Source organism: Malaclemys terrapin, chromosome 6 (genome assembly GCF_027887155.1).
Source record: "Malaclemys terrapin pileata isolate rMalTer1 chromosome 6, rMalTer1.hap1, whole genome shotgun sequence".
In the NCBI taxonomy this organism is placed as follows: Eukaryota; Metazoa; Chordata; order Testudines; family Emydidae; genus Malaclemys; species Malaclemys terrapin.
Window position 1 is genome coordinate 16199309 of NC_071510.1, and position 20032 is coordinate 16219340.

The 20032-nt window shown below is 44.1% G+C and overlaps 1 protein-coding gene across 1 annotated transcript in view; it reads left to right on the forward strand.

Moving 5' to 3' along the window:
* The window catches only part of MUSK (muscle associated receptor tyrosine kinase), a 78902-nt gene that overhangs the window by 13715 nt on the left and 45155 nt on the right, over positions 1 to 20032 (forward strand). Inside the window, exons 4-5 of the mRNA XM_054033147.1 lie at positions 770 to 897; positions 1502 to 1643. Of these exons, the coding sequence (XP_053889122.1) occupies positions 770 to 897; positions 1502 to 1643 (270 nt within the window). The remainder of the gene's footprint in view (positions 1 to 769; positions 898 to 1501; positions 1644 to 20032) is intronic.

Sequence of the window (20032 nt, forward strand, 5' to 3'; positions counted from 1 at the left end):
GGCAGGGGGCCGCTGGGGTCTCCACACGCTGCTGTCCGCAGGCACCACCCCCGCAGCTCCCATTAGCCGCAGGTCCTGGCCAATGTGAGCAGCGGAGTCGGCGCTCGGGGTGGGAGCAGCGCAACGGAGAACCCCTGCCCACTCCAGGGGCTGTAGGGCTGTTTCGGCTGCTTCCGGGATCAGCACAGAGTGAGGGCGGACAATTGCCCCCTTTGCCCTCCCCCACAATCAGCGGGCCTGCTCAGAATATCCCAATGTTAATACTCCTGTCACACACCCTTCTTCTTGGATTACAGATGGACCTGATCTAAAACTGCATTTGGACTCACTGAGGAAGTCTGAATCTAGATCTAAACTTTCACAGTAAATGCTCTTTTTACAATGGGCAAAACAAAAACCCTGAAGACAAATATTCTTGAGCATGGGAGAGATTGTTATCTGGATCTCTGCCCAAGATCCGACTAATTCAGATCAGTGTCAAATTTCACTCTTATTGAAAATGATTTGGTGTCATTTACCTGAATTTAACGTTTTAGGGTGTAGATATAGTTTATAATTATTTCTTTCAATGGAATTACATGGCCTATCAAGAACTCTCTTGGTTGGCCCAGATCTTTAAGCACCTAAATACCTTTGAGGCCTGGGCCTTGGTGACAGCAATACAGACTATTTGTACAGAGATGCAGACAGGGGATTTTTGATTATAAAGAATAGTATTGAGTGTATCTTGTCTGCTGTTCAGATTTAATTTTGGCCTTTTTTGTTTTAGAACCTAAAATAACTCGTCTTCCTGTAAATGTAAAAATAATAGAAGGATTAAAGGCTGTTCTTCCTTGCACTACAATGGGGAATCCCAAACCTTCTGTCTCTTGGATCAAGGGAGAAACTGTTCTAAAGGTGAGTAGAGAATGAAATTAAAATATCACTTGCATGCTAAAAATATGGTGACATAATCAGTCCAAGTATTTGTAAATTCTATCAGAGAAGTATTTAAAGAGACATGAGGTCACGTAGAAAATGTCAAAACAAGATTTTTGTTTAGGGGTAATTCTACCGGTATAGAATTTTTTTTTCTGAATTTCTCTCTCATTTTTTAATTAATAGTAGATCTGAACTAATGTAGCCCAAAAAGAGTTTGTGAATCTAATTGTGAATAAAATATACTGATCTGCTTTGCAGATATTCATTCACAAGGCTTTTGAAGTTATTATTCACTTATTTGTAAAAAATTCGGTGCGTGAATGGCTTGAACAGTACGAATGGAACGTATTGGACTGGAGGCTCCAGCTCTAAATTCCTTAATTCATAGGACTGTACAAATAAGTCTTGTTCAAAGGTGAACATTTACTTGTAGCACCGTTAAAAGGTATTTTGGAATTCACTTACCAAATCCTGTAGGAGGTTCCACGTTTGTAAATAAAAGTTTCTAATTGTTTGACGCAACAAGTTAAAGTATATTCATTTTTCCATCTCCCAACTCCCACCTTCCCATCTCTGGCAGGAAAACGCTCGGATTGCTGTTCTGGAATCAGGGAGTCTAAGGATCCATAATGTTCAAAGAGAAGATGCAGGACATTATCGCTGTGTAGCAAAGAACAGCCTGGGTACAGCCTACTCGAAACCGGTCACAATGGATGTGGAAGGTGAGTGACCCTCAGACCCAGACTATCAGCATTTAAAGCTCTTTCAGACATACACGATCCAATTTCCAATTAAATAAATGGGACCTACATGTTATTCAAAAGTGTATGTTAAAGGGGGTGCAAAAGCCTATAGAAGGGCAAGCAAAGAAAAACGCAGGTTGAGAGCATTGGCTCTGTGTCCATGAGTGAAGGAAACGCAAAGGAAACGCAAACCAGCAAGTATGTTTTTCCGTTGCTTGCTGATGGTGAAAGTGATGATTTATGAGGGCCGACTCCTGCAGACCCTTTGACTTCAGTGGGAATTTTGGCTATGTAAAGACTACAGGATTTGCCTTACAGAGAAATAAGTAATTGATGTATCTCCCTTTTCTTTGTCTAGCCATTCCCATGTGTTGGTTTGTAAAGCCTCACCGTGGTTCTACCCTAGATCTTTCGAGCTTGGCCAGGGTGGGGAATGTTGGAGCACCAGATTGATTCCAGAAAGCAGGCTGCTGGAAAGTGCTCACTCAGAGCTGTCGTCAGTTCAAAATGTTGCAGCATTGCTTCTGAACTTACTATAAAGGATTGCAGCATGATTATTATGACTGCCATTTCCATCCTTTTCTCCTGTTTTTTATTTGAATTGGTCGAGTCTTCAGGAATACAGAACAGTTCTCTTCAAGGAACAGTTCTTTGTATATTTTCCTCCTGCTCAATTGGACACCGGATTGATTTTGTTTGTGGTGTTTAGTTACTCATATACAGGGTGTTTTCCCTCTGGTATCACCAATTTCAGTGTGCCGAGAGCAAACATTCCGATTTCTTGGATACTATAACGAAAGTTAGGTCAAGCAGTGCTTTATGATAGTCAGTGGTGGAGGAAGGATTAATCCAATGGATGAGCCAATCGGCATTTCCCTCTCTGAACGGAACCCCCATGCTGCAAAGGGGCTGTCCATTTTCCCAGTAACTCTAGTTTTGGTGCTGCATGGCTTTGATCAGTGCAGGCTATATTTAGCCTTATGATGACATTTTTCCATACATAGGGTGCAATCCTACTCCCAAACTCCCACTGACTTCATTGGGAGCAGGATGTGGTCCATTGCACTGAATTACAAGTTAATGTAGGTTTGTTGTTTGCTTAGCAAACACATTTGCAATATCGTGATTTTTCAGTCCCTTTAATATTTCACCGGACAAGTTGCTTGTATATCAGAAGATCACGCAGTACACAGAATCAGAGATAAAAGTGTTTTGTTATAACTAGAGATCCAGACTGCTGCAGGGTTCGCCTCTGGGGTTTTGGTCTGAAACCACTACAGACATGCGTCTGACGAAATGGGTATTCACCCACGAAAGCTTATGCTCCAATACTTCTGTTAGTCTTAAAGGTGCCTCAGGACTCTCTGTTGCTTTTCACAGATCCAGACGACAGGGCTACCCCTCTGATACATTACAGACATGTGGCCACCCAACATGTTTGGATCTAGGTCTAAATTTCTCTAGTGTTTGGGTCTGTTTGGTTTGCGCCCATTGTAGAGATAAAGTCCATGAGGTCCTATGAAGAATTAATTGATTCCAGGAACACAGTGCCATTCAGTGGAACTTCCCCTACAGGGCAGGACCAGACTGGTTTAAATGTTAAAGCTCCAGGACCGTAGGAGCCAACTGCAGAGTCTGAATATGGGTTGGAACTGCACCAAAATTTGGGGGGCTTGGATTTGTGGTTTGTTTTGTGCCTGTTAATTCAACCAGTGGAGAATTAATCAGCAAAATCACCTTGCAAAGAACGCTGCATGCATCCATTCTCTAACACAAGACAAATGACTGCTTAATTAATTAATGAAAGCTCAGTGCTCATGCACAAACTATTCCTTCGTGTTCCCTTAATGTATGTTATACTAAGCAATGTAATACTGTTCACTATTCTTGCTTTGGTTCTTCTGACTAGGTACCCATATAATAGACCTCATTTCAGTCCAGGGTTGCCAGCTTATTACTCGGACAAAACCAAACACCCGTGCCTCGCCCCTCCTCCGAGGTCCTGCCCCTGCCCCGCCTCTTCTCCAAGACCATGCCCCTGCTCACTCCGTCCCCCCGCCAGTTACTTACTCTCCCCACCCTCATTCACTCGCTCATTTTCACTGGGCTGTGGCAAGGGTTTGGGGGGGGAGGTGTGTGCAGGGGGGGTGAGGGCTCCGGTTGGGGGTGTGTGGCCTCTGGGGTGGGGCTGGGAATGAGGGATTTGGGGTGTAGGAGGAGCTGGGGCTGAGGGGTTCAGAGTGCAGGAGGGGGCTCTGGGTTGGGGCAGGGGTGTGGGGGTGTGAGCGCTCTGGCTGGGGATGCGGGCTCTGATGTGGGGCCAAGAATGAGGGATTTGGGGTGCAGGAGGGGGCTCCGGGCTGGGACCAAGGGGTTTGGAGGGTGGGAGGGGGATCAGGGCTGGGGCAGGGGTGCGGAGGGGGTGAAGGCTCCGGCTGGGGGTGTGGGCACTGGGGTAGAGCTGGGGATGAGAGCTTTGGAGTGCAGGAGAATGCTCTGGGCTGGGACTGAGGGGTTCAGGGTCCGTGAGGGGGATCAGGGCTGGGGAAGGGGGTTGGGCACGGGAGGTGTGAGGGCTCTGGCTGCAGGTGCGGGCTCTGAGATGGGGCTGGGGATGAGGGGTTTCGGGTGCAGGAGGGGGCTCCGGTCTAGGGCTGAGGGATTCAGAGGGCAGGAGGGGGAACAGGGCTGGAGAAGGGGGTTGGGGCGCGGGAGGGCCTCAGAGGTGTAGGCTTTGGGCGGCACTTACCTCAAGCAGCTCCCGGAAGCAGCGGCATGTCCCTACTCTGGCTCCTAGGAGGAGGTATGGTCCAGGGGGCTTTGTGCGCTGCCCTGTCTGCGGGCACTGCCCCCAAAGCTCCCAGTGGCCGTGGTTCCCACCCAATGGGAGCTGCAGAGCTGGCGCTTGGGGTAGGGGCAGCGTGCATAACCCCCTGACTGCCCCTATGCATAGGAGCCAGAGGGCAGACATGCCACTGCTTCTGTGAGCTGCGCGGAGCCAAGGTAGGCAGGGAGCCTGCCTTAGCCCTGCTGCGCTGCCGACCGGACTTTTACCGGCCCAGTCAGCACTGGCCGCCAGGGTCCCTTTTAGACTGGGCAGTCTGGTCGAAAACCGAACACCTGGCAACCCTATTTCAGGCTTAAGTAAAAATCCTGCAGTGCATAAGAGTCTGTTTCTCCTTCCAGTGTTTGGGTGTAACTCCAGCAAACATTAACAAGACTTGTGTGTGCACAGACCACACCCCCTCAAGCATTCAGTAGACTGATTTATGGCCTGGCACACACACTAGTTGTCACTATTTTTAGTATTTTCCCCAGATGTCACAATTTTAAAATAGCTCCAGGTGAATAATAATCTAAAATGGCATGTGCAGGCAATCAGTCCTCAACGCGGTCATTTGGGTGTATTCGCTACAGTCCATTGGAGCTTATGTCAGAAAACTGATGAAAATACTTCTTCTATATTACCTTTCCTTAAAAGAAATAAAATAGTTTTTTCTTAGCTGATATCTTGATACAACCATTCCCTGAAATTACTGGACTGTATCTGATTCATGAATATTAAAATGTAGTTACCGAGAATGATTGATTGGAATACTATCAACATTTAATCCCAGAGCAAATGCACATTCCGAAAGTAATACAAATATTTTTAATACCATCTAAATATAGATCATGTAGATCCTGATTTTGAAAAGAGGCTCCTCTTGAGCTTCTAATTTTATGGGTTCAGTCTTGGGCTTGCAATTAGTTTCAGGCACAACTCGCAAAATATAAATTTCTAATTGCTTGAGGGATTAATCTCATGCCCATTGAATTCAATGGGAATATTCATTGCTTAAAGTTAGGCACATCCTTAAGTACCCCGCTGAATCAGCACCAAGGAACATCAAGTTTTCAAAGTTGCAGAAAACTTTTAGTGCGTGATGGCTAAAGAATTAAAGTTAACTGAAAACACTATGTTCTTTGCACTTCGGGGGCATGAGCTGATGTGAATGTAGAGCTGGATTCTGCCCCCATTGGAATGAATGACAATGACAACGTCTCATTGACTGCAATAGTCCAGGATAGAGTTGGTCCAAAAAATACCGATCATTTTTTGCAAGAAATGTAAAAAAAAACCCTTCTTTTTTAAAATAACCTATGGACGTTTTTCTGTTTCTTGACAAAAACCTGAACCTCAACCCCCCACCCAATTTTGGTTTCTATTTTTTTGTCAGCCTCCCTCTCCCAAAATAATGACCCCCCCCACGTTAATTTTTTTGCCTATTTCCATCAAAAACATTTCAGTGAAAAAAGTCAACCAGCTCTAGAGTAGGATAAGGGCCTAGATGAGGTAGAGTTCCTCTGGAGCCCTTCCTCGTTCCGTCTGTGCCTTACTGCGTCGCCTGCGCATGGCCAGTGCAACCAACTTTTATTTTGCAGGTGAAATACCTCCCTCTTGAAGTCAATAGGAGTTTTGCCATTCATTTCAATGGGGCCAGCATTTCACCCATATTTTTTATAAAAAGGACTAAAAAACGCAGATATTTGCACTGTGAGTGCAAGAACTCCCCCCCCCAAAATCAAAGGCAAGTCAAAACCAGTTTTCACTAGAACACACAAAGGTGTTTTTACTTTCTAAGGACTAGCTTGCTGTCAAATCTCAGCTTTCTTCCCCGAGACATTTCAGCACTAGACATATTCAAAAAATGTTTGAAGAAGATTTTTTTTTTACAAGATAAAAAGTCCGTGTTTTTTTAATTTATTTTTCTTAGTTTCAAAACTGGCTGTACAGTTTTCACTCAAACTTTTGAAAAAAATTCACCTGCCTTTTGAATCCAAGCCCCCCAAGGATCAAGCTTTCCTACAGTTATTGAACCACTAAATACAGAGCGTTAGAATGGAAATGCTTATGGAACCTTAACAATAGCTCTTGCTATTTCTCCGACTACAGTATAAATATATTTCGATATATAATGAATGCATTGCTTTCAGCAGCAGAATAAACTAATGTATATATAATACAATATAACATGTTACATTTCCTGCACATAGCTTGAAAACCCTGATTCAGGCACTGATTACAATTTATTTCATTGGGCCAGATTCTGCAGTGATTTACACTAGCATAAATCCAAACTAGTTCCATTGAAATCAATGGAGATATTCCAGATTTACATTTATGCAACTGAAAGCAGAATTTGGCTCACTGACTTGAGATGAAATTAATTGTGCTGATTTTATTTGAAGAATTTCACAAAATTTGAAATTTATCCTAGTTTATAGAACTGGGTGAACAAGAGGGAAGAATGTTAACCGAATAGAACGCGGGGTTTTGGATCCATACGCGGTCCCGCGTTACCATGGATTCCAATTAAGGTAATTAAATGTGGGATCCATGCGCGGTTCCGGGCTATAAGCAAATTCGCGCTATATAGACACATGTTCTAGCGAGGGTCCACTGTAATTTGTTTGAAAAATACCATGAAATTGGACAAATAAGTAATTCCACAAACATTATTCTACTGGCTCTGATATTCCTGTGGATGTTGTGCCATCAATATTAGTGTACAGCCATACATCCGGTTCATCATAACACAATTCAGCAGCTTTCATAATAGTTGGAGATTGACTAATGATAAGCAATGATGGAATTCCCATGGAACTGCAATGTATTTCAATGATAGATTCAATGTATTTGATAAGAAGCGTGAGAATACTTTGAATCTATCTCCCCATGTAAGTATTCTCACACTTCTTATCAAACTGTCTGTACTGGGCTATCTTGATTATCACTTCAAAAGTTTTTTCTCTTACTTAATTGGCCTCTCAGAGTTGGTAAGACAACTCCCACCTTTTCATGCTCTCTGTATGTGTATATATATCACCTCAATATAGGTTTCATTCTATGCATCCGAAGAAGTGGGCTGCAGTCCACGAAAGCTTATGCTCTAATAAATTTGTTAGTCTCTAAGGTGCCACAAGTACTCCTGTTCTTTTTGCGGATACAGACTAACACGGCTGCTACTCTGAAACCAGATAATTGTGTGTGTACTGTACAATATGGTTGCAGGAGCAGAATGCATGACAGGATTTTCAGATGGGAGTGGTTCAGAGGGCATAAAGTGCAGCCCATGACACTCTTCCTTTGCCCAATTTCTGTGTGATCACTACATTCTGTTCTTTTCAGTGCCACACAGCAGTGGGGACCATAGTGACTAGGAAGAGGAATTTTCTACTAGAGGCAGTATGGATGGGGCTTCTGTTGGGGGTTCTCATTCAGGGTTCTTAGCCTAGCTATCGGTCTTTCTTTACATATTTATATGGGCCCCATCACTGTAGTATCTGAGCACCTCACAATCTTTAATGTGTTTATCCTCACAACACCCCTGTGAGGCAGGGAACTGCTATTATCCCTGTTTTACAGATGGGGAACTGAGGCACAGAGAGGTTAAGTGACCTGCCCAAGGTCACACGGGAAACCAGTGGCAGAGCAAGGAAGTGAACATAGGTCTCCCACATCCCAGGCTAGTGCCCTAATCTCTGGGTCATCCCTTTCTGGCTGCTTAGAAGCTTTGTCCCGATAATGTTGTCTGGGCCAAAAGGTACATTCTCCACCCAGTGCTCCTAACCCCTGCTGGTCTGAGACACCAAACTGTGAATCAAGCATCATCATAATGAATGACCAATCGTCAGCAGTCATTAAAAGGTAACAATTGAAATACATTTCAGTTGAGAAAGCTGTCCGTTCCTAGAGCACAGCTACTCCCTCAGCCCCTCGGCAAGCCCTATGTATGAAGTATAAACATGGCAATAAAAAGGATAGGAGCATCCCTTCACTCCTGGACCCACTCCAGGCCCTCCCTCAGTGTTGTACGACAGTGATATTTATTAAAATAGGAAACAAGCGAGTATCAGGATAGGCCAGGTATGACATGTTCAGCTACACACATGGTGCACTTCTTATAAACATAGCTGGTACATGCCACAGCCGTTAACTGGAGAAACCATCATCGTTGTAGCCCAAGGCACTTTCTAAAGGATAATGACTAGCTTAGAAAAGTCCAGCTGCTGCCCTCAACCTTATTTCAGGCCATTAACACCAGCCCCTTATGAATCCCCCACAAACTGCAGTGGGCCAAGCTAAGAATTGCTTTTATAGTTTCTTCAGAGAAACTTACAGGGTTATGCACTGGCTCTAAATGTGCACATATGGCTCCCACTAAAGCCAATACAGGTCTGCACGTTCGCTTCCAAAGCCAGACTATGGATCTCAATGTGTTTCTCACGTTGCTGTTATTTTTGCAGTGTGCCACTGGGACTGCGCTTGAATGGTATTTCTGCTGATCTGGGCCTTTACAGCTCATTTAGTACTCAAGCAATGAATTAATAGCATCCCATCAACAGCACCCACTACGAGCATATGTTCATTCCTTTGTACCTTTTATTTTCCCATAGTCTGCAAAGTGCTTCCAGCTAGGAAAAAAAGGCAGCGTTCAGGAATTATCCACTTCTCAAAGGGGAGATGGTGGCAAGAGGAAGAACTAATTTTTAATCAGAAGGACAGATAAAGTTGATGGGAGTGTATTGTGCTAAATAAACTGATCATGTCAGCACAAATACCACCTGTATCTTGCACAGGTTCACTTTTTGTCTGTTGCCGAAAAGAAAAAGAACTACCTATGTTCCAAAGGGACATTCAATAAGAGATCAGACCCCAAAAGTAAGGCAAGAAGTGCTTTCTCACGAAATAATGATCTTATTTTACTTCCTTTATCCTCTTTCTTTGGTCAAATGCATTGGAGATGATAGAAAAGACTTAAAGTGCAGGAAAAACATTTTTATCTTTGGAGGAGGATTATAAAGGTCCATTCTTTTATGACATTTGATTATTATGTATTTGTATTGCATAGTGGCTATAGGCACTGCCCCGTTGTACTAGAAATTGTATGTCTCAGTTTCAGGGTAATTGCACTTGTATTTCTCCTCTGTGGTCCCTGAAGGGCATCCACTTATGGTTTCTGGCTCCTCAGCCATCACCTCTCTTGTATGGAGACCCACGTCTTTCTCCTTCCTGACAGGTTTTAAGGCTGCCTAGCACTGTGATAGCCCCAGCAAGCCAGTCCGACCGAAGGCCAACAGTGCCTTGCTTTCTCTCTGAGGGCTCTGACCAGTGTATTGCAGCAGTTAAAAGTTACCACACAGCTTGTTCTTAGCAAGCACGTTGAGTCTTAAGGTAAAAGCATTTCAGAGAAAATATATTAAAAACAATAAAAGAGCCTACACGCATGCTAAAAACTTACCAGAGCCAACCTCAGCTTCAACTGAGAGGTGGTAGGTGTCACTCTTTCCAATCCCACAGCTGGGTTTGCCCACTTGGTTACAAGTTCCGGTCAGCTTTTAGATCAGGAAACAGAACCCTGACTGACAGTTCAGCTGTTTCTTAATACAGTTTGGGCCTTTTATCTCCAGTCTCCAGGGCCAGATAATCAATCGCTCCAGTTGATGGCGCTCTCCTCAAGCCCTAGATACAAAAGAGACTGTGCTTTTGTATAATCAGAGTTATGGAATTTGGATTAACTGTTCCTCAGGGATTCCCCCCACTTAATACTTATTGTCCCGAAACTCCATGCCTCTCTGACACATTTCAATATAGTCTTCTGAACTCCTTACACTTCCTAGGACTCACATCTGTCACACTGTATAAACACATAGTAAGATGCAATCTATGCCCTAAAGACCTCACAATGTAAATAGACAAGATGCATAGATTTTAAGGCCAGAAGGAACCATTAAGATCAAGTCTGACATCCTGTATGACACAGATCAGAGAACCTTACCCAATAATTTCTGCGTCAAACCCATAAATTATTTTTGAGCAAGGGAATGTTTTTAAAAAAAGACAACCCAGACAGAGAAAGGAAAGGAGAAAGTATTATTATCTCCATTGTACAGATGAGGAACGGAAAGAGTAAGTGATTTGCTTAAGATCATGTGTGAAGTCCGTGGGAACTGAACCCAGATCTCCTGATTCCCAAACTATACCCTCACCAAAGTACTAGCTCTGCCCAAACTTCCACCAGAATCTTACATTGGCTTTAGTAACAATTTTGACTGTGTATGGAATGGCAGGGAAGCAGGCCCTTAAAGACAAGCTACCAAAATAGAGAGAGCTTTAAAAATATACCACAAATAAACACATTTCATGAACAGTTACATATCTTTCATACTAGCCTTATTTCTGTTAGAACAAATCAGATATATTCCTGTTTAAAGAAGGATTTTCCCTCCCAATAGTTTCTCCTCTTAGTGTTCCTTCAGCAAAGTTTTTTTTTTCTGCCTCCAATTTTGGGCGTGCAAAAACTTACAAGTACATTTTCTAGCACCAAGGTAGTTATGGGCAAGTTTTCCAAAGAAGATGCCTGAAGTTAGGCAACTAAATCCATACCTAGGCTACTTATTTAGATGCCTGATTTCCAGAAGTGCTCTGCACCCAGCTCACACTAATTTCAAGGGCTGTAATGGGTGGGAGATTATTCCTTTGAAAATTAGGCCACTTATTTTTCAGCCGATGTATGGATTTAGGTGCCAGGTTTGAAAATTTTGCCCTCGACGTCTCCATGCCAAAGAATGCACCTGAATTATTTATAACCATAAAACGTTTCCTTTAATTATGTACAGACACAAAACTGGGAGCACGAAACCTGAGGTATAGTTCAAAATAAGGCCCGCAGTGGTGAGAGCAAAACTATTTCCATGGCAATAAACTAGGGAGTTATAATAGAATATAACCAGAATAATATTTCTTTTAATTCACTTAATTCCAGGGCAAAGCAGGAGATGGATTGAGGGAGAAAATCTTTATATTTCTTAACTTGTAAGCGCCTTGGGGCGAGGGCTGTGTCTATATTTCTTCAGCACAGATTTGATCCTGATTGGGGTCTCTGAGCACGACTGAAATACACAGACTAGGACAGATTTTTCAAAAGGGCTCAGCTTCCATTTAGGAAGCCAAAGGAAGAAGCCAGATTTTCAAGAAGAGCTCAGCACAGAGCAGCTTCACTTGGGTGTCTAAGTGGGAGCTGTTGTGAAAATCTAGCGTAATAAATAATGAACACTCTTAGATCTCTCTCAGTCCAGATCACAGTGGACACATCACTGCTATTGGAAGTAACTGGCACCCCGGTTGGCAGCTGGGATGAATTTTTCCTATTGTATTGGTGGAGAATCTGGCACTGCCTGTCCCCATGCTGTACCAGGTCTGTAGTTAAATAGAGGGGAATTCAATCTCCAAGGCTGTTAATCCTCTCGCTCACGCACACACACATACACACACCTCCCGCCACCAAAAAGGTCTTAATTAATAGGAAAGAAAACGTTTGCCACTACCACTGAAGACACAGCCTCCAGTTGGGACCCCATATTCTAAGAAATGGGATCTACATTAAGAGATTTGCCAAGCTGGGGGTGCTAATTTGAGGACTTTTCATATTTATTTAAAAAAATGGAAAATACTGAATTCCTTACTTGTATTAACTAGAAATGAAATCTGGCCGGTCATAAACCAGGCCAGCACACTAAGTTTCATCCCAAGCCCCCTAATAAATGTCCGCCTTTATTTTACTGCCCTGCTAAATGAAGTACTGTATCACTGCAGGCTTACTAGGAGACATCTGTTCTTAGGCCAGCTGCTCTCATTTCTGAGACTGAAGTAACATCATCCAGTCTGAACAGTAGGATTTTAATTCAGCCACAAAACTTTTTATGTCATGAAATGATTAAAACACATTCTCCCAAATTTGAATGACTAAACTCCTTGCATGTGACTTTCCTTTTCCTTTTAATTAGTTCTGATTGTTTTCAAATGGGACATCTGATCCCTCAGTCCTTTAAAACAGAACGCTCCTATTGTCACAAATTGGAGTTTTGCGTGAGCAAGGGTTACAGGATCTGGCCCTTTGCTGATATAGGGCTCGATTGGTTTCAGGTTTCAGTCTGCAACCATGAGGGCTAAAAATTTACTTTTTTTTTACAAAAAATGAAAGCTGAGAGTCTTATGAAATCACTTGACTCCAGCAGCTGGGGCTTTAAGAAAAAAACATCAACGATCATGAGACTCAGGATAAAATCACAAGAGGTGGCAACATGGGGGCTTTTTATTTGGATGACTAACTAAAGATTTAGGAGCCTAACTTTAGGCACTGATTTTTTTAAAATCTTGGCCTATGTCCACATATTTTCCACCAGTCTTTTTATACCCAAAGTGCAATAAATAGATTGAAATCACCTCCTTTCCACTGAGGATTTTTCCAGATTTTGGTTTTGTTTGTGCTTGCCACACAAGATGCTTCATAAAAGCATACAAATATTGTGCAAAGTCAGTCACTCTTCGTGACAATAAGAAGTACAGTCATCTAGATCCCAATCTATCACATTCATTAATTCTTTCTGAGGAATTTAAACAGAGACGGGTCAGGGACAATGAGACCTGGGGTTAGATTTTTCTTAAAAGGTCAGCTATGTAAACTATGACATTTTTACCCTCTGACATTTCCAATTAATCTGCATGAAATCCCAATAATTCTCCAAATACCATGTCAGAATAAACATCATATATTATACTGCATCAGCATGCATCACCACGACTGCCACGCACGTAGTCATTAATCTCATGCCAATCCCCAGAACTGGTCAAGTGAAGCACAATTTCTACAGCTGACACTAGGGGAGTAGATCCCACTCACAGTCCAAATGGATTTTTCAGTAAAGCGTGATCAGTGACTCGCAGCAGCAGAGGTGGACTCAGATTTAACATGAATCATATGGATTCCATATGGAATTTGCTTGATCTTTCTCTCTCTTACACACACCCCACCACAGGGTTTTATTAATCAGTGTTGCTAGCTCTCACGATTTTATCATGCGTCTTGTGATATTTGGTGTTTTTCCTACAGTCTCAGCTCCTGGAGGCAAGTGACTGTGTGAGAATATATGAGAATCTCAGCTTTCATTTATTTAAAAAGTAAGTTTCTTACTTTTTAAAGTAAGCCTTCCTGGTTGCAAAGCAAAGCTTGAAAATGTGACACAAACACACCTGAAAGGTTCAGAAACTAGACAGGAAATAAAAAGAATCCAAATGTATTATTTTTTATTAAAAATTTCACACTTTTAAAGATTGATCTCATGCTTTTGTGGCTCCTGACCTCATGGTTTATGAACATTTAGGGTTGGCGGTAGTGTTGACTGTACTGTCATGATGCAAATTGGACCCCCCTGAGTCAATCAGGATGTGTGGCGTTGTGTATGGATACAGTCTGGCGTCAGTAGCAGTAGAGCATCCCTCTGAGATGAATAGCAGACAATTCCATTTCTGTGCAGGAAGAAGGGATAAAACCACAGCATGCTCATGCAGAGGAATTAGCCTTCTAAGCTAGCATCTAATATCAAAGGGTATGTCTACATTACGGGATTAATCCGAATTTATATAATTCGAATTTTGGAAACAGATTGTATAAAGTCGGCCACACTAAGCACATTAATTCGGCGGTGTGTGTCCATGTACCGGGGCTAGCGTCGATTTCCGGAGCGTTGCCCTGTGGGTAGTTATCCCATAGTTCCCGCAGTCTCCCCCGCCCATTGGAATTCTGGGTTGAGATCCCAGTGCCTGATGGGGCAAAAAACATTGTCGCAGGTGGTTGTGAGTACAGCCTCACCCCTCCCTCCATGAAAGCAACGGCAGACAACCGTTTTGCGCCTTTTTTCCTGGGTGAACACTGCAGACTCCATACTACGGCAAGCATGGAGCCCACTCAGCTCAAGACAGCAGTCATGAACATGTAAACACCTCGCGTGTTCTCGTGCAGTTTATGATGAGCCAGGACCAGAAAAACGAGGCGAGGAGGAGGCGGCGACGGCAGCGCAGCGACAAGAGTGATGAGGACATGGACACAGAATTCTCTCAAACCGCGGGCCCTGGTGCTTTGGAGATCATGTTGTTAATGGGGCAGGTTCTATCCGTGGAACGCCGATTCTGAGCCCGGGAAACAAGCACAGACTGGTGGGACCGCATAGTGTTGCGGGTGTGGGACGATTCCCAGTGGCTGCGAAACTTTCGCATGCGTAAGGGCACTTTCATGGAACTTTGTGACTTGCTGTCCCCTGCCCTGAAGTGCCAGAATACCAAGATGAGAGCAGCCCTCACAGTTGAGAAGTGAGTGGCGATAGCCCTGTGGAAGCTTGCAATGCCAGACAGCTACCGGTCAGTCGGGAATCAATTTGGAGTGGGCAAATCTACTGTGGGGGCTGCTGTGATACAAGTAGCCAAAGCAATCACTGAGGTGCTTCTACGAAAGGTAGTGACTCTGAGAAATGTGCAGGTCATAGTGGATGGCTTTGCTGCAATGGGATTCCCTAACTGTGGTGGGGCGATAGATGGAACCCATATCCCTATCTTGGCACTGGAGCACCAGGGTACCCAGTACATAAACCGCAAGGGGTACTTTTCAATGGTGCTGCAAGCACTGGTGGATCACAAGGGACGTTTCACCAACATCAATGTGGGCTGGCCGGGAAGGGTTCATGACGCTCGCATCTTCAGGAACACTACTCTGTTTAAATGGCTGCAGCAAGGGACTTACTTCCCGGACCAGAAAATAACCGTTGGGGATGTTGAAATGCCAATAGTTATTCTTGGGGACCCAGCCTACCCCTTAAAGCCATGGCTCATGAAGCCATACACAGGCAGCCTAGACAGGAGTCAGGAACTGTTCAACTACAGGCTGAGCAAGTGCAGAATGGTGGTGGAATATGCATTTGGCCGTTTAAAAGGTCGCTGGCGATTGTTACTGACTCGCTCAGACCTCAGCCAAACCAATATCCCCATTGTTATTTCTGCTTGCTGTGTGCTCCACAGTCTCTGTGAAAGTAAGGGGGAGACCTTTATGGCGGGGTGGGAGGCTGAGGCAAATTGCCTGGCTGCTGATTACGTGCAGCCAGACACCAGGGCGATTAGAAGAGCACACCAGGAAGCACTGTGCATCAGAGAAGCTTTGAAAACCAGTTTCATGACTGGCCAGGCTACAGTGTGAAATTTCTGTTTGTTTCTCCTTGATGAAAACCCGCCCCCTTTATTGACTCATTCTCTGTAAGGAACCCACCCTCCCCCTTCCCCCAGCTTGCTTTCAAAGGAAATAAAGTCACTATCATTTAAAAATCATTTATTCTTTATTAATTGATTATAAAAAGAGGGAGAGAACCCAGGTGGGGTTTGGGAGGAGGATCGGCGGGAAGGATAAGGCCACTAAAAAAAGGTTAAAAAAATGACAGCCTTTTGCTTGGGCTGTCCACTGGGGTGGAATGGGAGGGTGTACGGAGCCTCCCCCCGCGCGTTCTAACACGTCTGGGTGAGGAGGCTATGGAACATGGGGAGGGGGGAGGGAGGTTATACAGGGGCTGTAGCGGCACTCTGTTATCCTGTTGCCGTTCCTGAAGCTCCACTAGACGCTAGAGCATGTCTGTTTGCTCACGCAGCAGCCCCAGCATTGCATCCTGCCTCCTCTGATCTTCCTGCTGCCACCTCTCATCGTGCGCATCTCTCCTCTCCTCACGTTGGTCCCTCCTGTCCTCGCATTGGTCCCTCATGTCCTCATGTTCACTGGCTTCTTTCCTATACTTTGAAACCGTGTCCTTCCACTCATTCAGATGAGCTCTTTCATTGCGGGTGGATTCCATGATTTCTGTGAACATCTCGTGTCTTCTTTTTCCGACGCCTTATCTGAGATAGCCTTCGGGATGGAGCAGGGAGGCTTGAAGAATTTGCAGCTGATGGAGGGAGGGAAAAAAGGAGAGAATTTTTTAAAAAGATACATTTTGCAGAACAATGCTCATACTCTTTCATGGTGAACAACACTATTCACATTACATAGCACATGTGATTTCTGTGCAAGGTCGCATTTTGCCTCTTAATATTGAGTGCCTGTGGCTTTGCTGCTAGAGATCACAGACGCAGGTGCGGACAACAGAATTCGGCTTGCATGTGGCCATGGTAAGCCATTGTCTTTCGGCTTCTGCGCCCTCCATTCCCATGTACGAAGCAAAGCCCGGTAAGTGCTGCAGTTTTCCTGTTAACCTTCAGCAGCAGAAAACAAACTAACCCTCCCCCCCATCCAATTCTCTGGATGATCGCTTTAGCCCTCCCCCCACCGCGTGGCTGGTACCAGGGAAGATCCCTGCTAGCCAAATGTGAAAAGCTCTGGGCCAATTCTCCCCTCCCTCCCCCCCCCCCCCGCGCTTGGCTAACTGCAGGGAAGGATTTCTTTTCAGCCACAGGCAAATAGCCTAGTAGGAACGGCCACCTCTGTCCCCTTAATTAAATTCCCGTATTTCAACCAGGTTACCATGAGCGATATCACTCTCCTGAGGATTACACAGCGAGATAAAGAACGGATGTTGCTTGAATGCCAGCAAACACCGGGACCATACGCTGCCAGGCTTTGTCATGCAATGATACCAGATTACTTGCTGCAAGCATGGCGCGGTCAAGTGTCCTACCATGGAGGACGGAATAAGGCTGCACTGCCCAGAAACCTTGTGGCAAGGCTTTTGGAGTACCTCCAGGACAGCTTCATGGAGATGTCCCTGGAGGATTTCCGCTCCATCCCCAGACACGTTAACAGACTTTTCCAGTAGCTGTACTGGCCGCGAATGCATCCCAAGTCCTCAGGGCAAAGTAATCATTAAAAAACGCTTGCTTTTAAAACAAGTTTTATATTTTAAAAGGTAAACTCACCTGAGGTCCCTTCTATGGGGTCATGGTCTTGGATACTGGCTTGGGAGGGTACTTCAGTCAGGCTGAGAAAAAGATCCTGGCTGTTGGGGAGAATGGAATGCTGGGTGCTCTCCCCAAGCTCGTCCTCCTCCTCCTCTTCCCTGTCCGCAGAATCCTCAGGTGTAGCTGATGAGATTATCCCCACCTCGGAATCCACGGTCAGAGGTGGGGTAGTGGTGGTGAGCCCCCCTAGAACTGCATGCAGCTCGGCGTAGAAGCGGCATGTCCGCGGCTCTGACCCGGAGCGACCGTTTGCCTCCTTTGTTTTTTCAAAGGCTTTTCTGAGATCCTTGACTTTCACGCGGCACTGATCTGAGTCCCTATTGTGGCCTCTCTCCATCATGCCCTTGGAGATTTTTTCAAAAGTTTTGGCATTTCGTCTTTTCAAATGAAGTTCTGCTAGCATTGAATTCTCTCCCCATATAGCGATCAGATCCAGTACCTCCCATACGGTCCATGCTGGTGCTCTTTTTCGATTATCGGCCTGCATGGTTAGCTGTGCTGATGAGCTATCTGTGGTCACCTGTGCTCTCCACGCTGGGCAAACAGGAAATAAAATTCAAATGTTCGCGGGGCTTTTCCTGTCTGATGGCCAGCGCATCCGAGTTCAGATTGCTGTCCAGAGCGGTCACAATGGTGCACTGTGGGATAGCGCCCGGAGACCAATACCATCGAATTGCGGCCACACTAACCCTAATTCGAAATGACAATATCGATTTTGGCGCTACTCCACTCGTCGGGGTGGAGTACAGAAATCGATTTTAAGAGCCCTTTATTTTGAAATAAATGGCTTCGTTGTGTGGACGGGTGCAGGGTTAATTTGATTTAACGCTGCTAAATCCGAATTAAAGTCATAGTGTAGACCAGGCCAAAGCATGTTTTTTCTTAGCAAGGTAATAGCTTTTCAAAATAACTGTATTCTAGGGAGAGCTCCAAGATTTATGGATAGTAGGACAAACTGCATCAGTGGAATGTCTGACTGCATGTTAAATGCTCCAGTGTGCAAAGGAATTTCTCCACTGTGAAGAGACTTTTGTATCCCGTATAGATTGCCATAGAATCCTAAAAAAAGACTGCTGATATATAAAGCTGCAATTACAATAGCCTTTGGAGGATTCGATTTTTATAGGTCAATGTCGATAAATGCCAATTTCATACCATACACACACAAACCAACAAAAAATATATCCATAGATGATCATCTACTCTTACAGATAGGCAAAGTAAGAAAAATGCTGCTTGAGAACTTATTCGAGTTTGATTTAAGGATATTTACACTGTATATTTTGACATGTGATGTTTTAACGATTATTAGGTCTGTAAAGTGATTAAAAAAATTAATCAGGATTAATCACACAATTGCACTGTTAAACAATAATAGAATACCATGTATTTAAGTATTTTGGATGTTTTCTACATTTTGAAATATATTGATTTCAATTTAAACACAGAATACAAAGTGTACAGTGCTCACTTTATATGCATTTTTGATTACAAATATTTGCACTGTAAAAAACAAAAGAAATAGTATTTTTCAATTCATCTAATACAAATACTGTGGTGCAATCTCTTTATCATGAAAGTTGAACTTACAAATGGAGAATTATGTACAAATATAACTGCATTCACCAATAAAACAATGTAAAACTTTAGGCTCTACAAGTCCATTCAGTCCTACTTCTTGTTCAACCAATCACTCAGACAAATAAGTTTGGTTACATTTTCAGGAGATAATGCTACCCGCTTCTTGTTTATAATGTCACCTGAAAGTGAGAACAGATATTCACATAGCATTATTGTAGCCAGCGTCACAAGATATTTACGTGCCAGATGTGCTAAAGATTCTTATGTCCCTTCATGCTTCAACCACCATTCCAAAGGACATGCATCCATGCTGATGATGGGTTCTGCTCGATAACAATCCAAAGCAGAGTGGACCAACGCATGTTCATTTTCATCATCTGAGTCAGATCCCACCAGCAGAAGGTTGATTTTCTTTTTTGGTGGTTTGGGTTCTGTAGTTTCTGCATCAGAGTGTTGCTCTTTTAAGACTTCTGAAAGCATGCTCCACACCTCGTCCCTCTCAGATTTTGGATGGCACTTCATTTTCTTAAACCTTGGGTCGAGGGATGTAGCCAGGGGCGGCACCAGCGCACCAAGCACGTGCCTGGGGCGGCAAACCGCGGGGGGTGGCCTGCCGGTCACCGTGAGGGCAGCAGTCAGGAGGCTTTCGGTAGCAGGTACGCCGAAGCTGCGGGACCAGCGGACCTCCCGCAGGCGCGCCGCCAAAAGCCGCCTGACTGCTGTGCTTGGGGCGGCAAAATACATAGAGCCGCCCCTGGATGTAGCTATCTTTAGAAATCTTTATGTTTTGTCAAATCTGCAGTGAAAGTGTTCTTAAATCAAACAACATATGCGGGGTCATCATCCTAGACTACCATAACACAAAATATATGGTAGAATGCAGGTAAAACCATGGAGCAGAAGACATACAATTCTCCTCCAAGGAGTTCAGTCACAATTTAATTAACGCATTTTTTTAAACAAGTGTCATCAGCAT